The sequence below is a fragment of the Corvus kubaryi genome, unplaced genomic scaffold (genome assembly GCF_017639235.1).
Source record: "Corvus kubaryi isolate FWS band 111438036 unplaced genomic scaffold, C.kubaryi_AGA036_p1.0 78, whole genome shotgun sequence".
In the NCBI taxonomy this organism is placed as follows: domain Eukaryota; kingdom Metazoa; phylum Chordata; class Aves; order Passeriformes; family Corvidae; genus Corvus; species Corvus kubaryi.
In genome coordinates this window covers 5,062,274-5,087,796 of record NW_024582065.1, presented here as the reverse complement: position 1 = coordinate 5,087,796, position 25,523 = coordinate 5,062,274, and the positions used below count along the sequence as shown (strand labels likewise).

Sequence of the window (25,523 nt, the reverse complement as noted above, 5' to 3'; positions counted from 1 at the left end):
TCCCGGCCCCTCGCAGCCGCCGGACTACATCTCCCAGGATGCAGCGCGGCGCCGGTACCTTTAACGCCCCCTGGCGGCAGCACGGGGCGCTTCACAGGCGCGGCGGGCGGGCTGAGGCGAGCGGAGCCCGGGCGGCGTCGAGCGGGGCGAGGGGCGCGGGCTGGAGCCGCTGCCCACCGGCCCCAGAGCCGGGGAGGGCTGCGGGGAGGGTTAGTGCGAGCTCGCCTGTGCGAGGAGCCGCGCCGCAACCATGGGGAACCGCGGGATGGAGGATCTCATCCCGCTGGTCAACCGGCTGCAGGACGCCTTCGCCGCTATCGGGCAGAACGCCAACCTCGACCTGCCGCAGATCGCCGTGGTGGGGGGGGGCAGAGCGCCGGCAAGAGCTCCGTGCTGGAGAATTTCGTCGGGAGGTGAGCGGGGGGTGTCCCCGGGGGGCGCGGGCAGAGCTGCCGCATGGCCAGCGCCGTGCGGGGGCAGCGCCGCGGGGTCCGCGGGCAGCGCGGTGTGGGAGCAGCGCGGGCAGAGGCTCCGCACGGGCAGCGCGGTGCGGGGACGAGCTCAGGGACAGCGCGGGCAGAGCCGCTGCACGGACAGCGCGGTGCGGGCACTTGGAGCGCGGTGCGAGGACAGCGCTCCGCTCGCAGCCACTCGGCTCGGCGAGTGTGTGGTGCGCGGGCAGCGCTGCAGGACGCCCGGGCGCTGCGGTGCAGGGGTACGAGGAGGCGCGGGAGGGAGGGAGGGAGTGAGGAAGGGAGGGCTTTCCGCCTGGGGGCATTCCGCAGCGGGGTCCCCGGCACTGCCGCACCTTGGCGGCCGGTGGGAGCCCCCCCTTGTCTTGGCTGTTACATAACGCAAGGGGGCTGAAGTGGCTGTGGGGACCGGCTCCATCCATCCCCTGCTCGGTGTGGGACCGCGGGGCTCAGAGATGGATGTTGTCGCTGCGGGGGGGGTGATGCGGAGGGTGTTTAAGTTTAATCTGCTTCGTCCCCCTCCCCCAGCCCAGGCTCGTTGTCCTCCATAGCGGATGCCATGTCAGGAGCTGCAGGGAGGCTATAGGAAGGACGGGGTTATAGCTCTCCTATATGCTCAAATCCCCGGGTGCTACCATTTTGTGACAGGCAATATACTGGTGTCTTCCCTTCATGTGACCTTCGCATTCATCATCTGCAACTTGAGTAAATTGCAGACCGCGCTGCCTGAATATCTCCTTCAGCGCAGACACACAACACCTGGGGAGGGGGGGTTGTTCCTCACCTTGTTCCTGGCCCTGTTAATTAATTGTATTAAGTTATATACGGGTTTTAGTTATCAAGGTGTCTTTTTATGCTATGAGGAGCACGCAGGTTTCTGGTGACTTGCCTTAAAAGCAGTGACTGCTGATACCTGGTCAGATGCTTGCGTGGGCTTTTCTCTTTCAGCAAACAACATCTATTGGATCTTGTTCCCCCACCCCCACTTTTTCTTTTAAGCTGTTTGCTGTTGGATGGCTTATAAAGCTTTTCCACTGTCAGAAGGGTCTGTGGTGTGGATTAATTGCTTGTTTAGCTGCAAGTAGCCCCAAATTCTGGACCTCTTCAAGGGTATCTTTGAGCAGTGAGTGCAGGGTGTGCTGTGTACTAGGAGGAAGGCACAGGGATTGTATCTGGTACAAAGAAAGCATGGTCAAAACAAAAATTTTTCTTCTTTGCTGTAGATTCAAAGAGTTTTGGGAAAATAAGAGTACAAAATTTAAAGAGTTTGGGATCTTTTCTAGCTAACTTCCAAAGGTCCATGCAGTGTATCCCCCAGAGATGCTGGGATCATGCCAATGGAAGGACATTGCAGAGACACGTTTTACTGAGCCTCTGTTGGCAGTGCGCGGTTCTCAGGTCATAGTCCAGGATCCACTTGTTTGTCTGTAGTCACAGAAAATTCCTGCTCCCCAAGTGAAAAACTTGTTGGACTTTTGTAGCTTTCTAAGAAGGGGAAAATGGATTCTGAAATCTGTGAGCAAAATGGGTTCACCTGTTGGCTCTGCTGTTTTCATGCTTTCTAAGTACTGGCAGTCAAACCTCGTAAATCCTTTTTAGAGGATCTGTGCAGGCAGTGCTGCAGTGGTGTCGTAGATAATGTAGGGCTGCTGGACCAGAGGAGGGTTTGTTGAAGGAAGGACAGTTGGTGTATTGGGGTACACTGCTCCTCTCCTTTACATCAACCACACAAGGGGATTTACTAATCCTTGGTGCATCTCCACTGGCACCAATTTAAAACTGGGGATTTTATCTGCTTGATGGAAAATATATGAATTCAATGGTTTTCTGTCTCTTTCTGATGACTCCTGTCACAGGAGAACTTGTGACCTCATCGTGTCCCATCAGCTGTCTCTCTAGCAGCAAGTTATAGTGCTGTGGCTTTTAGAAAATGAAATAATGAAGGGTCCCCTGAGCAGGAGCTGAGAGCTGTCCGTAGAAAAGCATTTAGAGGAAATAATTGGAGGGGAAATGGAAGATGTCCGTGTGAAGAGGTCTTTCTCCATTTGATACCCTTGAGTGCTGGCTAGTTTAGAGACTGGTAACTTGAGACCTCTTACCATAGAATGTATGTGTATATGCTGCAAACCCCAATCCTGTTAAAGTAGTGTTGGGGCCCTGCTGTAATGTACAGTCTCTTTCCTTTCTGTGTGGGTATTGGAAGCCATGATAAGGAGCTATGGAAATAGTACCCAGAATAAGCATGGCTCCTCAGTGTAATTGTGGTAGGGGCTATTTTCTTGTCTGAACAGTCATAAGAAGAAATTATGTGTAGACCTAATGTGTACAAATACAATTATTGCTGTAGTGTGGACATGACATATGTCACTGCTCCAGCTTGATACCAGGATGGTGGTGCAGCTATTGCTCAGCAGCTGCTCGCTGCACAGTGAATGTGAGCGCTGATGAGTTTCTCTCTGAGTGGATGGAAATCTGTGCAAGAACAAATGCTGATGTGCTTCATACTGGCTGATGAGCATGATGCAGACACTTCAGCAGAGGGTCTGGAGGCCCCACCAGGGCTGGTTTCCCAGCTCGGGACCTGCAGGGCTCCTTTCAAATTGTCATCAAGTCATGTTTCCGTAACAGGACAGCACACTTGCCCCCTGCCAGACCTGTGTTGTGGCTATGCAGGGCTTCAGTCCAGGGCTGCTGCAGGTACCTTGCAGTAACACCGAGTCCCACACATGCTGGAAATGGCCAAGCAGGGAAGAATGATGCTGCCTGCAATCAGTGTTTAGTTATGTGTCTTACCAAACAAATTTTTTTTTTCCTCCGGAATGTGATGGCTTACTAGTTGCTGCTAATTGCTTTTTCAGTGACACTTACTCTGCTGTTAACAGATTATCCAACAGTGCAGAGCTTGTATTTATAATACCAGATGTCAGTGTGGCTGCTATGTGTGCTTTTGCTGCTGGAGTCTCAGCATGGTGACTCGGATACCGGCTGGTGGTGATAAAATCACTGAAGAAACGAGAAGCCATGTAGAAGCCGGACAGGTGACACATCTCTCCACAGACTGGTTTATCCTGGGCACCAGAACTGGAAGGAGGGTTAATTGGTTGAGCTCCAGGCATTTCCTGTTGGTGTGGTTATAGGCTTGTAGGATAACTCAGGTTGGAAGGGACCTTAGGGAGCATTTAGTTTGTTCTTAAGGTGTTGTTACTTCCCTGCTGGCTCCTTTTCTAAATAAATAGGTCTTGGAGCAGGCACCTGTACCAGCAAAATTGGTCTGAAGAAAAGAACAAAGCATGTGGTATGTGCTAATTTGATTTGAGAGCCCAAATGACTGAGGAGGTTGTACAAGACAGCCCACTAGGCTGTTTGTATAATCATCCATGTTCATGCCGCTCTTACTTTGCCATGTAAAAATAACAAATATGTTTTCTTTAAATCCTGTGATCTCAGAGCACTGTTACACAAATCTTTGGATTTGTGGGAGTATTACTGTTATCTGTGCTTTACGAACAGGAAAACTAAAAGCACTGGGCTGTGTTCAGCTGGCTCCCTGAATGTCTGTGCCTTGTGGTGGTGGTGGTATCTGATCCAAGGCAGGGTGCTGCTCAGCCCTGCTGGGCCAGCTGCATTGCTCTTCGTGGGGAAAACAAGGCACCTCTGACTTCTCCAGAACAGATGGTTTCAGGGGGCTGCTGAGGAGGCAGTGACTAAGGGCTGGGAACAGTGGGTGGAAGGACTTGAATGGAGATGAAACCATCTTGTTTATGATCAAGGGACCTAAGCAGTGCCAAAGTTGTGGGAAGTGAATCGGCGTTTACTTGACCCCAGACCTGAGCTGGAATCTGGTACCCCACAAGCATCCTCTCTTGGGAACTGTGCACGCAAAATAGGGGTACTTAGCAGTCTGTCACCAGGCTCTGATGGTATATGCTGAATTCCCTGATGTTCGTGTGTTGCCTGGAAGGAATCAGGAGACAGGTGTGGGCCCAAACTCAACCATGTTGGGCTAACCTTGCCTCTTCTAACACACTGAAATTTCCACTTAGGTAAAAGAGCAGGGAAAATGCAGCACTGCAGTGCCTGTGGCAGTGGAAAGGCTAAATACTCATTAGGCATAGCTGCAGTAATTGCTATGACAAAATCAGGCACGGGCCTGGCAGCAAGCGTCTCTTTGCCTTTCTTTGTCCCGTACCGGTGATGCAAAGCTAGATCCTGAAGCTGCAAGGTTTAGTTTGGCTTCAGGTATAACTTTGAGGAGCAACTTAATACCTTCCACAGCCATTTAGAGATAAATACACCCCCAAGATATGATGAGGGAATGCCTTCCTTGATAACACATACTTTGCTTTGTTATGGAAAGCTTCCCCAGCAAAATACCTGCAGAGGCCAACAGCAGTATTTAGTAACTATGTAGAAATGAAGGATCTTAAAGGGGTGCATAAAGAGATCGAGATACTTGGCCTGTTACTGCAGGAAAACTGTTTTGTTGATGATCTTTGTACTTTTAAGTTGCTCAGGCTTCTGCTGCAGTGTGTGCCTTGCAAGCTTGAGCGTTGAGGACTGAGTGTTCAAATCTTAGTAAAAGTCATAGCTACATTATGTATAGATTGGGAATGTCTGTTGTACTGGGCAATGCTGAGCATCATTGCAGTACTTCAGGAGCAGATTTAAATTTAAACAAGAAGATACATTCATGGCATGTGCTTTGGCCACAAAAGAGGTTCTTAAGTGCGATTCTTCTAAATTTTTGAGGGTTCTGATTTGAGATGTGTGCTGTCAGAGAGAGGATTAATTGCAAGTCATGGGCCCTTAATTGTTATGTGATAAATACATCTGTGAGCCAGTCAAATCCTGTGTATTTGCAGCTTAAAGACATAGGCACTGCTTGTGAACTGACTTATTTAGGGTTGCAGTGGATGGTGCAAGAGCCAGGAGTAGGATTCTGCTGCTTAGAGAAATAAATTATGGTCAGATAAGGCCTTCAAATGGCAGCCAGTCTTTGGTCTCTAGTGAAGAAAATACCTATTTTTGTCTTGGATTAATTGTGGAAGGAAAAAAATATGGAGCATTGGGGGAAATGGGTAATGTGTTACAGCAGACCCCAAGATAAAATAATTTGACTTAAGAGAGATCTGTAGAGCTCTGAGCAAACACTTGTGGAAGGAGGAATGCTAGAAGGAGATACATGATTAAGTTAAAACATAACATAACATAACATGGATGGCTGTGAGGGAAAAACCTGTGAATCTCAGTGTTTGTAGATGCAGCAGCAGTGTCTGCCTGTGTTTGTTCTCTGTCAGCTTGTTTTAATCCTATAGGGTTTGGCTCAAGTAAGTAAAAGTCTAATATTTTTTCTACTTCCTGCAGCAGTTACATGTTCTCTGCAGATCTTGCTGTCTGTATCTTTCAGCTTAACTCTTTAGTGATGATCTTGTGCTTCTGGTAACTGCCCACTAGCCTTATATTCTCTGGAAGAAGAGATCTATATGGCATGTCTCAGATCATATCAGAACTTACCCATGGAAAGGAAACCAGCTGTATCTCTAGTGGGGAACCTGATGCTCAGTGTTGTGCAAGTTGGTGTTTGGACCTACTGGTGTGTAAAAATGACACATTTCCTTGTCATTGCTAGAATTCATCACCTGATAGCTGACAGATCAGGGATGCTGCATTTCCTTGTGTGGACCCCTCCTTGTTAGTATGATAATCCTCAAGTTGAGAGTCTTAGAACATCTTGAGTTTTTTTGATAAGTCCTTACTGTACTTTGAGACAAGTAAATGTTGTGGAATTTTTTGTGTGTTTGCTCAGTAAACAGGATGCAGTGATACAAGGCTGTAAAGAGGGAACAGAACCAGTGGGGAAAGGAGTCAAAAGTTCCCAAAAGCTAAACTGTCAGCTGCTACTGTTTTTCAAAACTTGATGTGCTTATTACACAGTCAAAAAACCTAAATAAAACCAGGCAAAGCAAAGATGACCTACTGTTTTTAAAGGGTACTGATTGTTTTCAATACCTATCTGGGAATGCCAAGCCAAGTCCTTGACCCTGACTTTTCCAGATACTCAGCAGGCAGAATCCTGCTAGACTTAAATAAAAGGAATGGGAGTCTGTCTGCAACACCTCCTATCTGAGGCGACTTCTGAAAATGTTATTCTAAGGCAGGAAGTTAATCCCCTTCCTGATCTGGCGAATTCCCGAATGTCCCTATTTTTGTACTTCAGGTTTGAGTCTGTCTGTACAAGTGTGAGTAAAAATTGTGGATAAGGATTTTTAAGATGGATCTTTTTGAGGAGAAATGGAAGTGGCTTACAACTTAGCATAAGTTAATCAAGAAAACAGTTCTTGCTGTGTTCTAGCTACTGGGGTGAAACTTATTATGATGTCTCGAGCAGTGAGTTTATTGGACAAGAGCAAACCCATGTGTGCCCCACCCATGTGAGCCAGTACTTAGTTTTTTGTTTTAGGCAGTGCATTTGAGTGGCAAAACCAGAAGAGTTAGTGAAGGGGTGGCAGGCAGTCATCTGGAAACGTATGGTGTTCAGCCTGTGTGCTCAGTGTAAAATTGGTTCTGAGGTGGCGTCTGTGAAAGGAGATTTACTGACAATATGTGGTGTAAACCTACTTCCTTGATATGCCACTAAAAAAATCCACCCAAAAAACTTTGAGTATAATACTTTTTTCCTTCTTGGACTCGCAGATCTGGAACCATATGAGTCAGAGTACTGCTAGTTGGGAGGAGAGATGAAACTAAATCTGGTCCAGCACCCCCCCCTTCCCCCGCCCAAACCCAGAAATCTAGTCATGCATGATGGGAAAAGTAGCTTACTGGTGGGACAATTTCTCATTCTACTTGAAATTTTCTCTTCCTGGTCTCCAACCTGGTTTTGCACATTCTGCTAGAGAGTGGAATCTCATGGTTAAAGAATACTATCTCTGATTACAGGCAAGTGGACATGTGGTAGAATTCTGTTCCTTGCTCTGAAGCTAAATTCTTAGCGATTAATTTTTTTACCTTTTTCTCCATCCTTAAAGGAGAGGCTGTTGGTGTCTCTCATGTCATGTAGGTGTATATCATTAGTGGACACTTGAAATAGCACTGGAAAAGGTTAAGCATAAAGTCATAAACTGTTTTTCTTAACAATAAATGAAAACTCTAAAGATGGCACTCCAGTGTCTGTCTGAGCCCTTGCAAAGGCCTGCCTTCTCTGTAGAAGTGTTGTGCCAAGAAATTTAGTTCTTCATGCAGGTTAGTTTGCTCAGTATTTTGCAGGTTCCTTAGGTCTGCTCTGCTGAGGTTGGGTCTGGTGCAGCCACCTTTGGCTGCTGGCATAGATCAGGTGCAGGATTTGAGGAGTGAGTGTGTTCTTAGAAAACTCTTGGAGATGAGAGGCTGCCCTAGATGGCCTGGTAGCACTTGATTTTTTGAGCATGGTCTTTCAGGGCAGGGATGTATAGCGCAGCCCTATAGAGGAATGAGCCCAGGGTTTTGTACCTAGAGACTTTCAGCACTTGGATGTTCTGGTCAGGTTTGGAGGTGGTCAGCCTGCAAGCAGGACTGATTCTGAAAAACTGCAAAAAGTTATTTCTCTTAATTTACATTTGTCTGTGAGCCATAAAGTACACATCCTGCCTATTTTGGGGTGACTTGATGGAGTTTGGTAATGCAGACTGGATGTGTTACTCAGAACTAACTACTATAGATACTGGGGTAGCTGGGAAGAGAGAGCTGAGAACATTTCAGTGTTTACTGATGAGCAGGCAAGACTGCATCAAAACGCTGTGACGGGAAACTGAGGGCACAATTTAATGTTAGATGTTTAAACAATTATTCCAGGTGACCCACTGATACTTTGTACTTAGGTCCAGCTTTGTTTTCAAAGTCCTATTAGTGAATATTTTAATAACAGTTGACTATAAAGTGGCTCCATAGTTTTCTTAAGCTGTCTTATGTAGGTGAGCAGACAGGACAATTAAGTTGCTGGTGTTTGCTTCCTTTGTGACCTTCAGGTTTGTCACAGCTCTGAGCCTGGTGCTGACTGTAGTAGATAACTGCTTTGCTTTCCTGCAAGACACAATACAGGAAGAATGAGCCCTGAGTCTGAAATCTTAACAGTGTCTCTGTTTTCTCCAGAGCATCTGACATGGCAAATTTTGGCAGACCCAGCCATGACCAAATGGAAGTGACATGGTCCCTGGTTAGTAGCTTCTTGCAATTCAGCATAACATGCTTTTGGAAGCTTCTTGGAAGCAGACGTTATGCAAGCTCCTCAAGCTGTGTCTTGCTGACTGGAAGCAAACTTGCCAGCTTCTGCCATTTTTCTGCAAGTCTTGTGACTTGTGTGGCTTTTCTTAGAGCCCTGGCCACAGCAACTGAGCTAACAGAAGAGCAGTGTAGCTTTTGTATTGAAAACAGCAATTTCCAACATGGAGGTTTGAGGGTATTTTTTTTCTCCAAAAGATGCTGTTTCCCTAAATGCTTCTGGAGACAAGTATAAAGAATCCCAAAACTTCTAAAACCTGCACTGTCATCTCTTCCCTTCCTAAAAATCAGGGCTTACTCTCAAAACTATAAGCTCTGCTAAAATACTTGTGTTGCAGTTGCAATGAACAATAAATGAGGTTTGGAATAAACCCAGTACCTCACTTGTGACGGAAATGGGAGTTGAACTGGAGTCTCTGGGGCTGAAAATACTATTTTAATAATGTATTGCCTCAACAGTCTCCTTTAACTCTCCCTTTCCTGTTTCTTGTGGCTTTAGGCAGCATTGTTGCAGCCCTGTGGAAGGGTGAAGAGTTAATACAACCATAACAGATGTGAGAAGTGCTCAGCTCCTGCCTGACTGCTCTGACTGTCATTTTGGGGCTGGGAAACACTCTCGCTGCAAGAGTGGCCGGTGTAGTATATGTGATGCTAAGAGAGGACACAGCCAGTGTTAAACTGATACTGCTGTGGATTTTGGCTGCAAAGCCGGGCAGTGTTGCTGGAATGCTGTCTAAAAGCTGATCATAAATTGCAGCTGTATTTCAGAGTGGTTTTTCAGCTGCATTCAGACCCGTTCTCATATCAATAGGCAGAAGTCTACAGAGATGCTGAGCAGTCAGTTCTCAACATCTGCAAATGTTTTCACAGCACAGCTAACTTACCCTGGAGAGCACGAGGACAAACTACAATTTTTCCCTTTTTTTAAAAAATTGAGAATGGAGATCCAGGGATGGGGGAGGTGGTGCTGAATTTCTTAGAACAAGGAAAGAGATACCTAAAGGCAAAAATCTTGAAGTCTTTGTTCAGTTCCTCCTCTTTGTTTTCCTGCCAGTCTTACGTGTGTAAAGACAGAGTAAGTTACGTAGGATCTGGCTCAGGGCTCTGACAAATTAACAGGCTGTTTCAGCCCGAGAGCTCTTCCTCATCCAAGTAGTTACAAACTTCTAAAAACGGGGCTTATAATGACTGTCCATTTGCCACCTGCCTTCCAGCACAGGAACAATTCCCTGTCAGCAGGGAAATATATCTGATGACCTCTTAGTTCAGAATTAAGTCAATAAACAACAAAGCTCTAGTCCTCACAGGTTTTATGCTGAATTTAGCCTCACTGACTTGTTTATGATTTACTCTGAGCTTACACTGCTCTGGGTCAGGATGGGACCCCTCGATTCTAATACATGTTAGGTTTTCTCTCTTTCTGGCTGCTGTGATCTCTTGTGTAATCTCTGGCTATTTCTTAAGCTGATTGTGCTTTTACTTTTAATAGAAGTTCCTCTATGAATAGCTGGGAATTGCCTGAGCATGGTGATGGCCTTGAGAGGAGATCTGTCGCAGTGGGGTTAAAGCTACGGGTAAGGAGGAGGTTGGTATGTTCTGAAATGCAGAATACCCTCAGGGATTGGTGCATGACATGTGTCACACTGCAGAGCTGATGCTGCAGCTCCAGTACTGAAGCTCAGGTCACCTCTTCTACATCGTGCAGCTCACAGCAGAGATCCCATCAACAAACTTCTTCCCATTGGGCTTTGCTACTTTGATTTGTTCCTGTTCCTAAGAATTACTCTGTTTATGCATATTCATGCAAGATGTGTTTGTTATTTCAGGCCTGCAAACTACCAGGCACCTCAAACTCATTTTGGAGAAAGAGGTCCATTTCCTGAATGAATTTGTATAGACTATTGAAGGAATTATATTTAAAGAATGCTTACTACAAAAGAATAAGTCAGATACTGCATTAGCACTTGGTATTTTGCCAGCTTCTGCTCGGACAAAGTTGAATTCACACTGGATACCTGGAGGGGCAAAAGCAGATGTCTTAGAAATCAGTGTGTTAGTTTAAACAAGTGGAGTGGAGATACAAGGGGGAGAAATTTAGTTGAACCCTTTACTTGTGGAAAATAAGGAAAGGAGTGGAAGGCTGTAAGACTGTGGTCTGTCCAAGTCACTATGCCGGTTTTTCTATGGATTCAGAATGCCCGCTGGTAAGGCAACACCTTTTTTGATCTTCCTCTTTTTTTTTGTTGAATTAAGCCCAGCCTTTTTGTCACCTCCCATGGTCGCTGCCCCAATTTGACTAGAGCAAAATGTTCCTTGTGGCATCAGAAGTGCTGTTCCAGTGGTTGATCAAAAGCACTTTGGCAGGCACATTGGAACCAGACAGGAGGTCAGAGCTCATCTCTTCTGGGACTATTGATCCAATTTTTGTTCTGGTATAGCCTGAAATGGAGATGTCTTGTGTGGTTTCTTAAGTAGAGTTTAATGCTTCTGACTTTGCACTAGAGGTGTTTGCAATCAGTCTGCTGGGTCTTCTTCAAGGGCTCAAGGGGCAGTGCCTCTGTACCATGTTCCCAGCCTAGGTTGATCCTAATTATATCTGGAGCCGCAGAGGTGCAGTGCATAGCAAGGAACGTGGCACTGTTCCTGCATACTTCTCCAGGCAGAGCAGAGATGTAAATTGGCATCTTAAATTCCCTCTGCAGGACAGCCAGGCACTGTGGACAATTTGGTCAGGATGCCTGAATGCAGCGTAACTCTGTTACCCCATGGAATTCTGTCCTTCCTGCCTGGCCTGTTGGAAGGGAAGCAGGCTACCTCCCCATCCACAACACACTCTGCCTCTTACCACTGACCTGAGATAAGTTATCAGGGTACATGCATTCAGCTTTATAAACCCACCACCTATGTGTGGCCACAAACAGCACATCATGGCTTGTTGAGGTACCATCCTTCCTCATGCAGGTTCTGTTTAGCTTTGTATCTGTGGGCTCATCAAAGGGACTTTCCCTTTTCCAATGAACTCTTTCAGTTGTCTGTACCCTTTAAGGAATTCGGGCTCTGGGCAGCCTGTCTCCTTTTCTAGCACACAGTGGTGTCTGGAAGTAGAGGAAGTGTCATGCTGCAGTGATGAAATGTGCCTCCAGCTACGTTTGTTCTTCTCTTGGGTCTTGCAGTAAATACCAGGACTCCAGAGGTGTAGTTTTGACAAGAAATCCAAGATTATACTTAGCCCAAGTATTTGATATCTTTGAATTTGCTGTTGTACGTGGTTTCCTTCTCTGAAGGAGAGAAGGACAAAAAGGGGGATAATCCCCTTTTTTATCCAGAGCGTCCATGCGATGAGTAGTGTGAATATTAGTTACTGCTGCACAGTATAATGGTGTCTCAGAACACAGGAGAGCCTCTACTGCTGAGCAGCCTTTAGTCTGGACTCAGCTGCAGCCTGGCTCCAGAGATTAAGACACTGGTGGTGGGAAATAGCAAGGTCAGCCTGCTGCTCGTCGGTCTTAACATCCATTAATCCTGGGGTGTTACTGTGGCTGTGTTTTCCCATCAGCCATCCCTGTCCCAGAGTTTTAGTGTACAGCTTACCCTTTTGTTTTCTCACAGCTCAAGTTGCAGGTGCTGAACAGGTCATGTTTTTCAAGGCTGCAGCCTTTCTGTTACAGTAGAGCCAGGGGTTGTCGGTGGATTTGTTTGTGCCAAAGCAGAGCAGCATTGCTGTGGTGTTACGACAGATAAGTGCGGCTTGAAAAAGAGACAAAGATGCTGGGTCATGGGTTTACCTTTCTGGCCTCAAGAAAACCTGTTTCTTCACTACTGCCATAGGGACTGAACTAATTTGATGCTCTGGGGTGTTGATGCTGCTTGGTATTTTCTTCTTGGAGACTGTCTGGAAATTACAGGGAGATTCTGCGATTGCATAGAAATTTTTGCCAGCGTATATATGCTTTTGAAGTAGCAAGAGAAAAACTTGCTTTTGTGCTGTGATGGTGAAACTTAAATCAGGCAGACATAAAGGTCTGGTTTGCAGTTTCTGGGGTAGAGAACACATCGTGCAGTGCAATATTTCTGGTGTGGGTTTGTTTTTTTTTTTTTTTCACATGAGTAAAACCATCCTTGTTTCCTTTCTCCTGGGACTGTAATTCTTGAAATCAAAACTGCATTTTCCACAAATGTGTAATCCTTACTGCCACATCCATTCAGGATACACCAGGCTTATTCTCTTGAGTTCCTGATATTGTCATGCAGAATCAGTGCTGTATTATTCTTTACTGTGAATATCCCAAGGCAGCAAACAAAATCCAGGACTTCATTTTCTATTACTCAGAAAATCCTAGAGGAAGCTGCACAGCAGCAGTGCTGCAATTTTCCGCTCTCTCCAGACTCTGCTTCCCCAGTTCTGCAGCCTAGAGTCAATGCGGCATTTGCTATAACGGGCAGTGACTTTTTGAGATCAGGCAGTGCACTCTAGGCTGTACCACTCTCTAAATAATTCTCTGCAGTAAAATGCAGAGCTCCAAACAAGAAAATGCCTTTACAGTTTTTTATCTGCAGAAACACAGAGTAAATTGGCTCACAAGTGCACGTGAGGTGCTGGAGTGCTCTGTTTTGATTTCCCATCTGTGTTCTACCTCCTTGCGTATTCTGGACTAACCCATCTGCAGGAAGATAGCAGGGAGGGAGCTAGCAGATAACCCTCAAAATGGAGGAGGGGAAGAATATTCCTGATTAATTATCTCACAGCAGAGATGAACTGAAGCAAATGACATTTTGGATGAGGTGGTCGGGTTTGCATGCTTGGAGTGCCTCTTGTTTCTCCTCCAAACTCTTGACCTATAGCTGTAGACACTTGGTTAAAACCTCAGCAGCTTGGGGCTGATGCCCACCAGTGAGGGATGCAAGAGCTGTGTGGATATCAAACTCATTTGTTTCTATGGAAACAGTGGATTTCACCATGTTTTAGGGAAGTGGGAGGGGAATTATCCCCCCCCCCCCCCGGGCCTCGTTCTGGCTCTCAGATTGGATTGGTTGCTGCACAACAATTGTAGAGCAGCAGCCCATGAAGGGATTATCTATCAGTCAGTGATCACAATTAGGGAGAGAAGCACGTGGCTCCAATCTGCTCCCATTGCAGGATTCCCAGGGTCACAGCCCTCCATGGCACTTAAAAGCAAAGAGTTTAACCTTGGTTGCTCGTAGCCCCAAAGGAGGGCTGCATTACAGTGCAGGCAGCTGCACCCAGACTCCTCAGCTGGGATGGCTGAGGGAATGAGCTGTGCTTGTGCCTCACCACACCTTTTTGGTAAGAGCTGAAAACTATTTGTGGTGTCTACAAGGTCTGGAGGAAGCTGAGATCTTTCAGACAGGCTTCAAGTGATTGCTTGCTGATGCAATTATTGTACTTCCAGTTCGTTGTACTGCTCTCAGAAAGTCCCAGCACTTGAAGCGCTGTGACTGGAGATGATGATTTTGAGACCTTTTTTTCAAAAATGAAAGGTAACAACAAAGGAAACAAAGTTGTTTCCTTCGTGAAACAACAGAAGGAATCAAAGCATGAACATCAACCTCAAACAGGTTCAAATAAGAGGCGTTTTTACTAAACCCCATACATTCCTAGCGATCTGTAGAACTGAATCTCTTCAAACGGGCCTGGTGCCCTTGTGCAAGATCCCAGTGCTGATCCTTCTGAAGGAGTTAACCAGCACCTCTGTATTTCAGGCTCTAGCACTGACTGAGAGGGAGAGCTTGGATTTCTAGATAGAAAGAAAGCAGACCATGGGAAACTGACAGAAAGGGTAATGCCTGTGTGTGCTTGAACCTTTTCCCAAGGTACTCCCTTGTTTCCTACAAATGTAGGACAGGACCTGTGTAACTGTCTCTAATGGGGAGAAATTCTTTTTGCTCAGCTTCTGTCTCCCCTTACTGTATATAGGGACTTCCTATATTCCATGTTATGTAAACTGAGTTCGGGATGAAGGGGCAGCTTCTAGCAGAAATTCTTGCTTTATGCTTTGTAGTACAGCCAGTAAATCAATTGGATGGGATAATCCTGGTTATGGATTTGCAGAGGTGCATCAGAAGAACGCAGCAGCATCTCTGCCTTACTTTCAGGTCATCTAAAAATATGTATATAGACCTTGAAAGTCAGGCCAGATCCTGCTGTAAGGTCTACCAAGCATAAAGCTGGGGTGTGCTGGCTTCTTTGGAATTACTGTAGACATACAGCAGCAGAAATGCCTTGGGGCAAACTCTTCGCTATGTCAGTTTAGTCTGCAGGCTGGCAGGCCCTCAGGCCATTGACTGAAAGTGTAAGAATGCCCGTGACTTCTTTGGAAGTCTCTTGCCCTGTGGAAGCAGGGCAGCCATGACGGCTCTGTAGTTGTGCATCTGATTAACTGGTGCACAGCGGCTCCAGAACAGCCATGACTTGGCATGATGCACACAGCTGTCTTCCAGATTTTGATCTGTCCTGAAGCTAGTGGAGTGTGAAACAGAAAAATCAGCCCAAAGGATTCAAATGAAAATAAACAATAGCAAAACTTATCTTATCCCACTGCTTCCAACAACCTGTATAGAGGCGTGTGCTGGAGAGGGGCTGAGATGCAGAGAAAGGAGATGTGGAAAAAGTGAATGAGAGAGGCACCAACTGCCATGGATGGCTCCTGGGAACCAGTCTGTGCAGTGAGAGATAAGCCAGAAAGCAGAATTTAGTGCACTTGAGGAGGGGTGGGAGAGAGAGCTGTTTCCAGGTGAGTGTTCATATAAAAATTGCTATGGGCTTTCCTTCTGGCTTTAGCAGTGTTAAGGAAGGTGCTGCAGGCAGAAGTCTGAACACAGCCCCTGCAGCCGAAGTATCGGTGATGTGAGAGAACATTGCCCAGGGTGTCCCCTTTCATTTTCTGAGCCCCCTCAGCCCACACTTGACTCAACAAACACGTTCTGAGTGGGAAAGACACATTTTTGATTAACACTTCTGATGTTCAAGGCATGTGGGCCCTCCCAGAGACACAAGAGCCCATGAATATGACAATGCCTTCCAGTAACAAAAATCTTTGTCCTGTTCTGTAGGAAGGATCTGGACACTACCAAAAATTACCCAGACAACAGTACTGGACACTGTCACCTCTGTGTGTGTAGATCAGTGGCCAGTAATTGTGTTGTGTCCCAGGGTGAGGAGACAAGCTGATGATGAGATGGCTGAGATGGAAGCTTGAAATTCAACTTCTGTCTCTTCATGGCACGTCATTTACCCCAAATGTCAGTGAAACAAACCTCACCATTATGCCTGTCCACAAGGAACTGGATTTGATTTGCCAAACTCATTGTGTAGGCTTTCAAACAGCCAGGCATGCAGCTTTCTATGGAGGTGGGTTCTCTTGGAGGGGGCAGTCTCCTGAAAGGTTTCTTGTCTTTTCAGCAGAGCCTGTGGTGTGGGGTCATTGTGGTTTTTGAAATGTTTTGCAATAAATGTAGGTTTCAGCTGTGACTTTATTGAGTTTATATATTAACTCTATATAAATACTCTATATTTTTCTTATTTTGAAGGAAGTGAGAGCAAAGTGTGGGAAAAAGATGCAGGAGATCTCCAGAACACGTCACATCCTGGTCAGTGGTAAAAAGGGCATAGGAAACCCAGCAAAGACAATTCTTGTGGTGAGAATCATGTCGGTTCTGGAGCAGGATGTGATGTGAACATGTAATACTGCTATTGCTACACTTACTTATTACACTGAATTAACATAGTTGCTGTCCTTTCATGTTTGAAGACCTCAGTGCCTCAGTCTGCACAAAACCTTGGGCAGAACATCCCTGCTGGGCCCTGTGCTGGTATCGGGTGCAATTTTGCACAAAGGAATAGAGCAACTCGAGGCAGATTGGGAAAAGGTGCCAACTTCAGAAGTTACTTTCTACTTCATTCTCTACTCTCTCTGACTCGTGTTTGTGAATTATCCAGTATTATGTTGTAAATGTGTCCAGCTTATACTGGCACTTGTGTTTTTCCCTGCTTGGGCAGCACCTGTGAATTTTCTAGGACGGTCTCTGGGAACTCAACTTAAGCACAGCAAAGTCCCACACTTAAGAGGCTCCTTGGCCCTTTTGCTTACTGACCTGGGGAGCTCTACTGGGGAGAAGTGGCCAGGTATTAGAGAGGCTGTCTGAGGGCCAGAACGATTTAACAAAGCAATTATAAGTGTTCCAAGACAGTACAATAGTGTTAACCTCCCTCTACACTATTGTAAATAGGAACTCAAGGTACAAGGCAGTGGGAAGCTTTCTCTTCAATTTTTTTGTTTCTCCTAACATGTATATTATGATGACACTCATGAACTATTGCCTGTCTTTATTTTTCACAATTGTTTTCTTGAATAATGAATCGTTGTGCACAATAATATCGCCAGTATACTGGAAAATTGTGTACTTACAATAGATCTTTATTTCTATATGTATCCATTGTGTGACCAGTACCAATTGCATCCTAAGAAGTTACATTATACTGAGTGCTTATGGAATTGCTCTTGTTCACTGTGGCTCAGGACTAGGCACACTTGTGCTGTGGTGATTGGCTGATAAACAATGCACATCCTCTGGCTTAAAGTTATCTAAAGGTGCTAACCTTAATGGAAAAAATCATGGCCTAACTAGGAACAAGACTAACCACATGATTATGAATCTGTATGACTTGTGTACAAGTTCACATGATGCAGTATGAAAGGAATATGAGAGCTGAGGGCAGAGAAAAACAAACTAGCAGGTTGATGTATGTTTTTTTTCATAATGCACCTGTTTTTAATGCTTGCTGTTCCTCTTGGCCTGTCCAGCTTTTTTTAGTTGAGAAGTGCTTTGACTCAGGCACAAGAAGAGCTCACAGAGTCAACCAAGTTAGCAGGAAACTCTGAATCTGCAATGCAGCCCTTTTGGCAACCTGCTGGGTGGCAGAGGAAAGAACAAATTTGTCCTTGTTCTTGCCCCACACCTGAGTTATGGAATTGCTTGCGAATGTACTTGCATGTTGCTTGAAGGATCAGAGCACCAGGAAGGTGCTCCAAGGGCAGTTCTACATCCTTTTCCTTCTAGTAGAACTACATGATGTCTGTTGTGAAGGAGCACCAGGAGTTAGTGACCAAGAAGTACAAAGCTCCTACTGTTTCTCAGGTGTTTGTTTTAGGAGTCAATATGATTAATAGTAAATATTTTTAGTGTGTGGTTAATGTTCCCCATAGGGGTCAGCCTGTGTGCTAAGGATTAATTTTGATGTGCTGAAGTAAGAGCATGTTTGAAAATACAAGTGCTGTGAGATGAAGCGCTGTTCAGATAAATGTATAAGCTGTCCATAGAATGCAGCTTTTATGAAGATGTGAATGTTGCTGATGGGCGCAGTAATCAGAAGAATCATACATCAAAGGTACCAATACCCCTAGATTGGCTTCTAAAGCACTGTGCCATCATGAGCTAGGGAGGAACTACTGATCTGGGTGTGTGAGAGTGGTGAATGATAAATTATAAGCCTTGACAGATGAAAATAGTTTGAAGCTTAAGCAGGAGCAGGTCTGAAATGTGTAACCAGCCAGTAAAATCCATAGGGACAGAACTGTATTTCTTGTGGTATATTGGCACAGTGCTTTGTGCAGTGCATTTCTGATTGAATGCTGTCCTCAGGCACCATCAGAACACAGGAAGTTACAAATACTCAAATTAAAATACAAACAGCCATGTGAAATCATGGAGGCTGTGTGAATTTTAATTTTCTGAAACTAATACAATCCAAACTGGGGATTAATCACATCTGTTAATGTACTATTTGTCTATAGATGTATAATAGGAAATCAAATTAAAATTAAATGATCAGATGCTGGTGTTCCCTTCTGTTCTTTGCAACTAGTTTTATGTCTTCATAAACTACTGTTTGGGCTCTTTAATTGAGGCTTTACGTTCTCTAGTGCATTCTAATTCAAGAATCTCACAATTCTGGCAAACAATTGACTGCAACAATGCTGTGTTGGTTTGTCTAGACTAGGCCTAGATTTGTATTTCAGAGCCCTCTACAAACAGCTTTCCGAGCCTTCCAGCTTCTCTGGAGACAGGGAAAGCAAGCATTTGCTCTCTCTTCCATGTAGAACAAGAGACGGTACCGTGGGCTCTGTTCTGGTTTTGACTGCTGAAGAGCTCTGTTGCAACTTCAGTGAAGACAATAATCATGCATGAAAATCTTTAACTCAAAGTCCTTTCAAAAATACAGATTGCCAGTGGATGGAGAAGGTGCAAAACTTGAATTTGGTGGAAAGAGGGAATAAATGATGCTCATATTTGCTGTAGAAGGGAATCCATGGAGAAGCAATTGCAGCCTGAGCTGATGTGTGGGGATGCCGTCAGTATGTTCTTGCCCTTCCTTGTTAGGAAATTGTGGTTATCACTTCTGATATCATGGCTACAGGGTCATAAAGAGGTTTGTGAATACCAGACTGCTGGAATGAAACAGCACTGTAAACGTTACAGGAATCTCTAAGCCTTAGAGCACAAACCTAAAGCAGTGAGCTGACACTTCTGGCAAAGCATGAAGGGACAGACTGGCTCCTGCAATCACTCGTCTTGTGCTTATCGGGATTGAGAGCATTTATTCTAGCAAAGCTGGTGGACCAGGCACAACATGCCCGTAGCAATCACTGAGATGCTCTAAGACTTGCTCCTCCTCCAGAGATCTCTGTATCTCATTTAACAGGAAAACATCAGATCAAGTGTTTGACCAAAGGAGTAAACAAGTATTCTTTGGTCCAACAAACTGTGTATGTGTGGACACAAATGTACCTCTACTGCAGCAAACTAGCTCATCTCAGTTTCTTTTAATGGAGACAGTCACATTTTCTTCAGTGTAGCAACAGTGAATAAACACAAGAAACATGTCTGAAAGTTTCAGTGTGTGCCTCTTCAGGTACTCCCAAGCTTTCCATATGGGTATCTGTCCTACTTTTTTTGATTGCATCTATCTTTGCTTCCCTTTCCATACAATATATGTTGAATTATACGAGCAGTTTGTCAATCTCCTTTGTTTTATGAATAGTCTGGGCAAAGTGTCTTTGGTTGATGATACTTTTAACTTCTAATTGTCTGTACTGTGCAAGTCATTAAATGAATTCTAAAACTTGTTTATAGAGTAAAGGTGGTTTTTGTCACTAATAGCCACTAATAACTTTTTTGTTCCGTCAGATTCTAACTTACCTAATGCATGAGGGCTCTTTGTATATAGTGTCTGGCTTTAGTTAAAAACTTCAAACAAACAAACCAACAAAACAAGGAAACCCCAATTCCCAGTGCCCTGATTATAAATGTATTGTTGCATGACATCAAGATTGTATTAATGTGTTTCCAAGGTGTTTGGATTTTGTTTCAGTGTTGCTCTACAGTAACTGCTAGATTGGTTCCCTTCCCTTCAATATGTTTTATACTGTGTTACTAATGCAGCTTTCAGCCCAAATCTGCACTCTCATGCAGCTCTGCATACGAAAATAGAAATAAGACTGGAAGGGATGCTGTGATTGGGCTTGCCCCGAGGTAGCTAGAACTGTGTAAACACTTCAGAACTGAGCAATGCAAAATAGAACAATAAATGCCCTTTCAGGTCACTTTCCTGACTGAACTCTTTCAGCTTGAGACCTGTCAAGATTTGCATCCTTGGTTCTTTTTTGTCATCTTGGTTTAGAAGAGATCTATCACTGGTCAGACCAAGAATTTACCTACCTCAATATCCTCTTTCTGAGAGTTGTTAATAAAAAAATGAGTGTAAAATACATGGAAATAAGTCTTCCAATAAATGATGTTTTGGGAAATGTAGTTATCTGAGCCTAGTTTTCCAACTCTGCTAAAATGCTTGGAATTGCATTGCTAGAACCAATACCTTAATCTTTTGATTCAGAATTTTGAGTCAATAGCTAAGAAAGCTACAAGCAAATTAAGTATTTATATTCCCTGAATACAGCTCTGTCTGTTTTAGCTGCTACTTTGTATATTTTCTAGATGAAGCCTAGCCTTGAGAAGTGGCAGTGTTGTGCTTTAAAGCACCGGGAATCAAATGTTGTTATGCACTTCTGTGTGTTACAAACAAAGCAACAGGAAAAGAACATTCCAGTTCTTAAGATAAAAAGTGAAGGAGGAAAACAGGGGGTTGGTGCCCTCAACCTGAGTAACATATTTCAGGCACAGTCATGTATAGTGATGTATGCAATGAGGTTCTGGTGTCATGCTAGAGGCTGCCTTGTCTCAGCACTCAAAGCCTTTATAACATTTTATCTCTGAAGACTTATTCCATCTTTCTTTTTCCCCCTTCAGCCTTGCTCTTTTACATCTCCCCTGCTGGAAGTGAATAAGCCAGTTTAACTCCTCTGCTCTTGCCTGCCTAGGTCACCTGGCACGTGGTGGTTTTTACCTGGTGTGTTGTCTTCCTGATTCTGACTTGGTGTCATCACTTTGGGCTGCTCTTTCTGGAGCAGTAGCTGTGTGTGTGTAGCTCTTCCTCCAGGCTCTGAAGCAAGCTCAGAGTGTACTGGGCATGTTGTCTGTGCCACACGTGCTCTGTGGTTGTAGTTTATTTGCAGCAGCAGTTTGTGCCCCCTGCAAGAGGGCAGGCAGGGCTCTCTCTCCTCCTGCTCCTTGGCACTCAGCCAGCTCAAGTTTACTAATCCCTACTTTTTAGTTTCTATGATTTGAAAGGCTTAGCTGGAGCAGGAGGAGGAAGGAGTTTTTCCAACAGACTGCAGAGAGAAAAGAAATGAAGAATAGGAAATAACATGGCTAAAATGGGATGATACTGCGTAAGTTGTAGGTTTTATTAATAAAGCTTTTTGGCTGTAACTCCTGATAGGAGTCAAGTGTACAGAAGGCTTGAAAGTTGAACTGCATGTACTTCTCAGTAGTTTGTGGGTATGAACACACATTCATTTTCTGATACCAGGGATCAGATTTGCATGTATTTTCACTCAGAACTAGAGTAGCACTGAAGATTGTTGGTTTAGGTGACAAGATTTGGCTTATGGATTTGTTGTCTTGTCCTCTAGACGACTTGGTGGTTTTTGCTTGGAATAGCCTGGGAGCTACTTGAGTTAACACAATAAATTGAATAATTTTTTAATAATGCTGGAACCCAATGCTGTAGGTTTTCTGTCTATCTTTGTCTTGAGATTTTTTTTTTCTTAGTAGCTATGATAAGTACAGTAGAGAAATCAGGATATTAAGCAAAGCAGAAGGATTCAGGAAAACATAGTCCAGCATGAATAGGATCTTGCTTCCTATTGATTTCATGCTTATAAATGCAAGTGGTCCTTTTTCTACAGTAAAGCAAGATTTGATACTGCAAATTGGAAACCAATAACTAGAGGAGTGTCTCGGTGTGCTGGAAAGGGAATCTGTAGTATTAGGATTCCTTTTTCTCAGGTACAAGTTCAAAATAATTCAGTGGATCTTAAATGGATGTGTTATGCTAAAAACTGATGCAAGGATAGGACTTTTCCACATATCGACCACAGGCATCTATAGGAATGGAGCTGAGATAGCAGAAAACTGTTAGAATGGCTCAGTGTCTTAAAGATTCTGGGGTTAATCCCACTGGAATGGAAAAACTAGAGCTGTATGATTTGAAAAACAAATGAAAGGCAATCCCCAGTTAACTCTTTATAATTCTGGAAAGTCTAAAATAATGAGAATGAGTTTCAGTCTAATTTTAACTGGTCAAGTTGTACCAGAGGTTCCATTATTCCTGACATAGTAATTAACAGGTGATATTTTTGAGATGTTAGAGGATGTACGGTGCCTCCTTACACTCATTTTACTTGAACCTGCTCTCCAGTTTTTGATATTACCAAGTTATTCTGACATCCCCACAGATGGAGAATTACTTTTATAACTGAGGAAATGGAAATACAGAGAAGCAGAATAACTTGCATAGGGTTACATAGGAAATGAGTGGCCAAACCAGGAGCTGAGACAGAGCTGCTCAAGGCCTTGTCTGGTGTGTAAAAACAGAAACTCATTTCTCATATTCATGGACTTCGTCAGTGTTAAGTTCATGCAGGAGTAAGAGGAAGATCGCAAAGTGGAGAGCTCTGGATTTCTCATTCATCAGAGTTAATAGTTACTCCTGAATTAGCAAAATTATTCCTTGCCACAGCTATGAAGGGAAGGAGGATTGTCTGCCAGAACCCTGCCAATGTAGGCAGGGCTTCTTTTAACAGAGAAAACTATATTCATGCTGTAGGAAACATATTTTGAAGTGATGCTTCTCCCAGTAGGCAAGGAAGCAATTGATTATATTTTCAGAACTGCTCAGTGGCTCCTGAAGAGCCACATGAACAGCCAAGTACTAGAAAACCCGGCCACAAAGTAGCAAGGTCATCAGCAGATGCAGTGGGCACGCCTAGCTTTGAATTGGAAAAAAGGAAAAGCAGAGGAGAACTGGTGGGCTGTGGCTGCTAAGCCAGCATTTGGAGAATGTTGGTGAAAGGCTGCTTTCCCTTGAAATTACTTGAAGTACACAAAAATTCAGGATTCATGTAAATACAGAAGGAAACTACTGCTTTTGCCTTAGCAATACTGATATCTTGAGTAGTTATAGCTGGGAGAGACCCTGTGTGGAGACAAGCCTTTGGCTGCTGGTTATTTTCTCAGTTATATCACGTGGTGTTTGCACACTGGGACAATGTGGTGTCTTCTCAAGCCCCAAGTGCAGGGTGTGAGTGAATTTGTGTAATTGTTTTTGTCAAAAGGAGGCACGCTAGTTTTTTGGCTCTGCTTCAACTTCTCTTTCTGATGGAAGCACAGACAGCTGTATTAAATGGGCTTGTTAACTTGGAACTTCAGCTGAAGGAGCTGTGCTGTCACAGACATGGTTAGAGGGACTGTGCTGTGAGTATAAACTACTTCAGAACAAGCTCTTGCCCTTCTCAAGGAGAAGCACTTTGTGTTAATGCCTTAAACTTCTTTGTGCTCGTGGCTGGGACTCTCTCTTAGAACCCATATATACTTATATAAGCAGAAAAGCTGTGAAAAGGGAAAGAAACAATCACTCACTCATCCAAAACTTCCTGTTTCATTTCAGGGACTTTCTGCCACGTGGATCTGGCATCGTAACCAGGCGCCCACTGGTCCTGCAGCTGGTAAATGCCAGCACAGGTATGTGAGCTCCCTTCCCCTGTGTGTCCAGCTGGACTGCTGTGTTAGGAAGGTATTATTTGATCAGTGGCACTGCTCACTAGAGAAAAGAAATAAGAATCTTCCTCAGGAAAAAACACCTGCAGCCTTTTTGCCTGTTTAACATGTGATGCATTAAGTGTCCAGAAGCAAAATGCTTCTTAATGTTTTGTTTTGGTTTTAATTTATTATTCAAGGCTCCATGCACACACATCATAATTTTCCTTTGCCTATGCAGCTGTGACTCTCATGAGTGGGAAAGACCTAAAAGCCAGATGATCCTGCTGAAAATGTAGTGGATTAAGGGGGTGAGATAATGTACGAAAATCCAGTGTGAGAACAGTGGGGTCTGTAGAGGAAAGATCTGAGAGTTCTGTGGCTGGTCTTTTGGGCAGTTCACTGGTTTTGCTACTTACTTGTAGGATATTTTAATTACCCCTTAATTTATGTCAAGATCTCATCTAGGAGTTGACAAGTGAATGTTTCAAGGTACTCTTCCTGTGCTTGATAGATAGGTTCACCTGACAAAAATTTTATGTACAGTAAGAAGACAATTTAACTTTTAGGTGGCTTTAAAATTGGAACAGAGGGTTCTTGTAGTGGTTAACCTGTTCAAGGACTGATACAAAAAGTCTCAACCACCAGCCAATTCAAAACCATGTCAAGAGATGATTTGGGTTTTTTTTTCCTCTCAAGATTTGGAATCTGTTCTCATAAGTAGTGAGACTGTTGTTTACACCCAGCACTTTAATACAGAGGTACTCCGAGTCCTGGGTACCGAGGTACCTCCCAGTGTAGCTGGGGAAGCCACAGCTGCCACAGGCAGGTGCATGCAAAGTTTGGTAAGTATCAACAGGGAATGTCCTGGATTATTACTTGGCTGAAGACAAGTGAGGATGCCAGCTCTGCTGAGACAGAAGCTGGGCTGTGAAGATGCTGGGCTCAACTGAACTATCTCAGATGTTGACCACATAAATATGACTGCAGTAACTTCTGTTCCAACCTGCAGACTCTGTCAGGAAAGGCCCTTGCCAGACTTAATCCCTTCAGTTGTGTTTTGTTGTGTTGTGCTTCAGGATGTGATGCTTTCATCACACTTTTGAGTGTTTCTCTGATTTCGGTGACTATTTCTGGCTCTCTGCTTCTATTTAAATAGAATATGGTGAGTTCCTCCACTGCAAAGGAAAGAAGTTCACTGATTTTGAGGAGGTCCGTTTGGAGATTGAGGCTGAAACAGATCGTGTTACTGGCTCCAACAAAGGGATTTCCCCTGTGCCCATCAATCTCCGAGTCTACTCTCCCCATGGTGAGTCCTAGTGCAGTGGGACCAACTCTTCTAGAAGGCTCTCCAGTCCATTATGAACTGGAAACAAAGTACTGTCGTCTTTTCCCCTTCAGTGTAGCATTTGTGGAAGGACTTTGAGGGCACAGTTTTCCTATCAGTGTGAAAACAAGTGATTTAAAGGGAAGGGTGATGAGATCATTGACAATCACACTAGAAACAACCTGCAACTAGTTCTTACTGAGCAGTAACAAGAAGGGAATAGAAAGCTCTGTGTGCTTTTGTGTGTGCATCTCTTAACCCCTGTGATATATTGGAGTCACTTTAACTACAGG

At 44.3% G+C, this 25,523-nt stretch overlaps 1 protein-coding gene across 1 annotated transcript in view; it reads left to right on the top strand.

Moving 5' to 3' along the window:
• The first annotated feature begins 152 nt into the window (after positions 1-152).
• Positions 153-25,523, top strand: part of DNM1 (dynamin 1) — a 66,340-nt gene continuing 40,969 nt past the window's right edge. The window contains 4 exon segments of the mRNA XM_042052634.1: positions 153-361; positions 364-413; positions 23,815-23,888; positions 25,063-25,212. Coding sequence (XP_041908568.1) covers positions 251-361; positions 364-413; positions 23,815-23,888; positions 25,063-25,212 — 385 coding nt within the window. The 5' untranslated portion in view covers positions 153-250.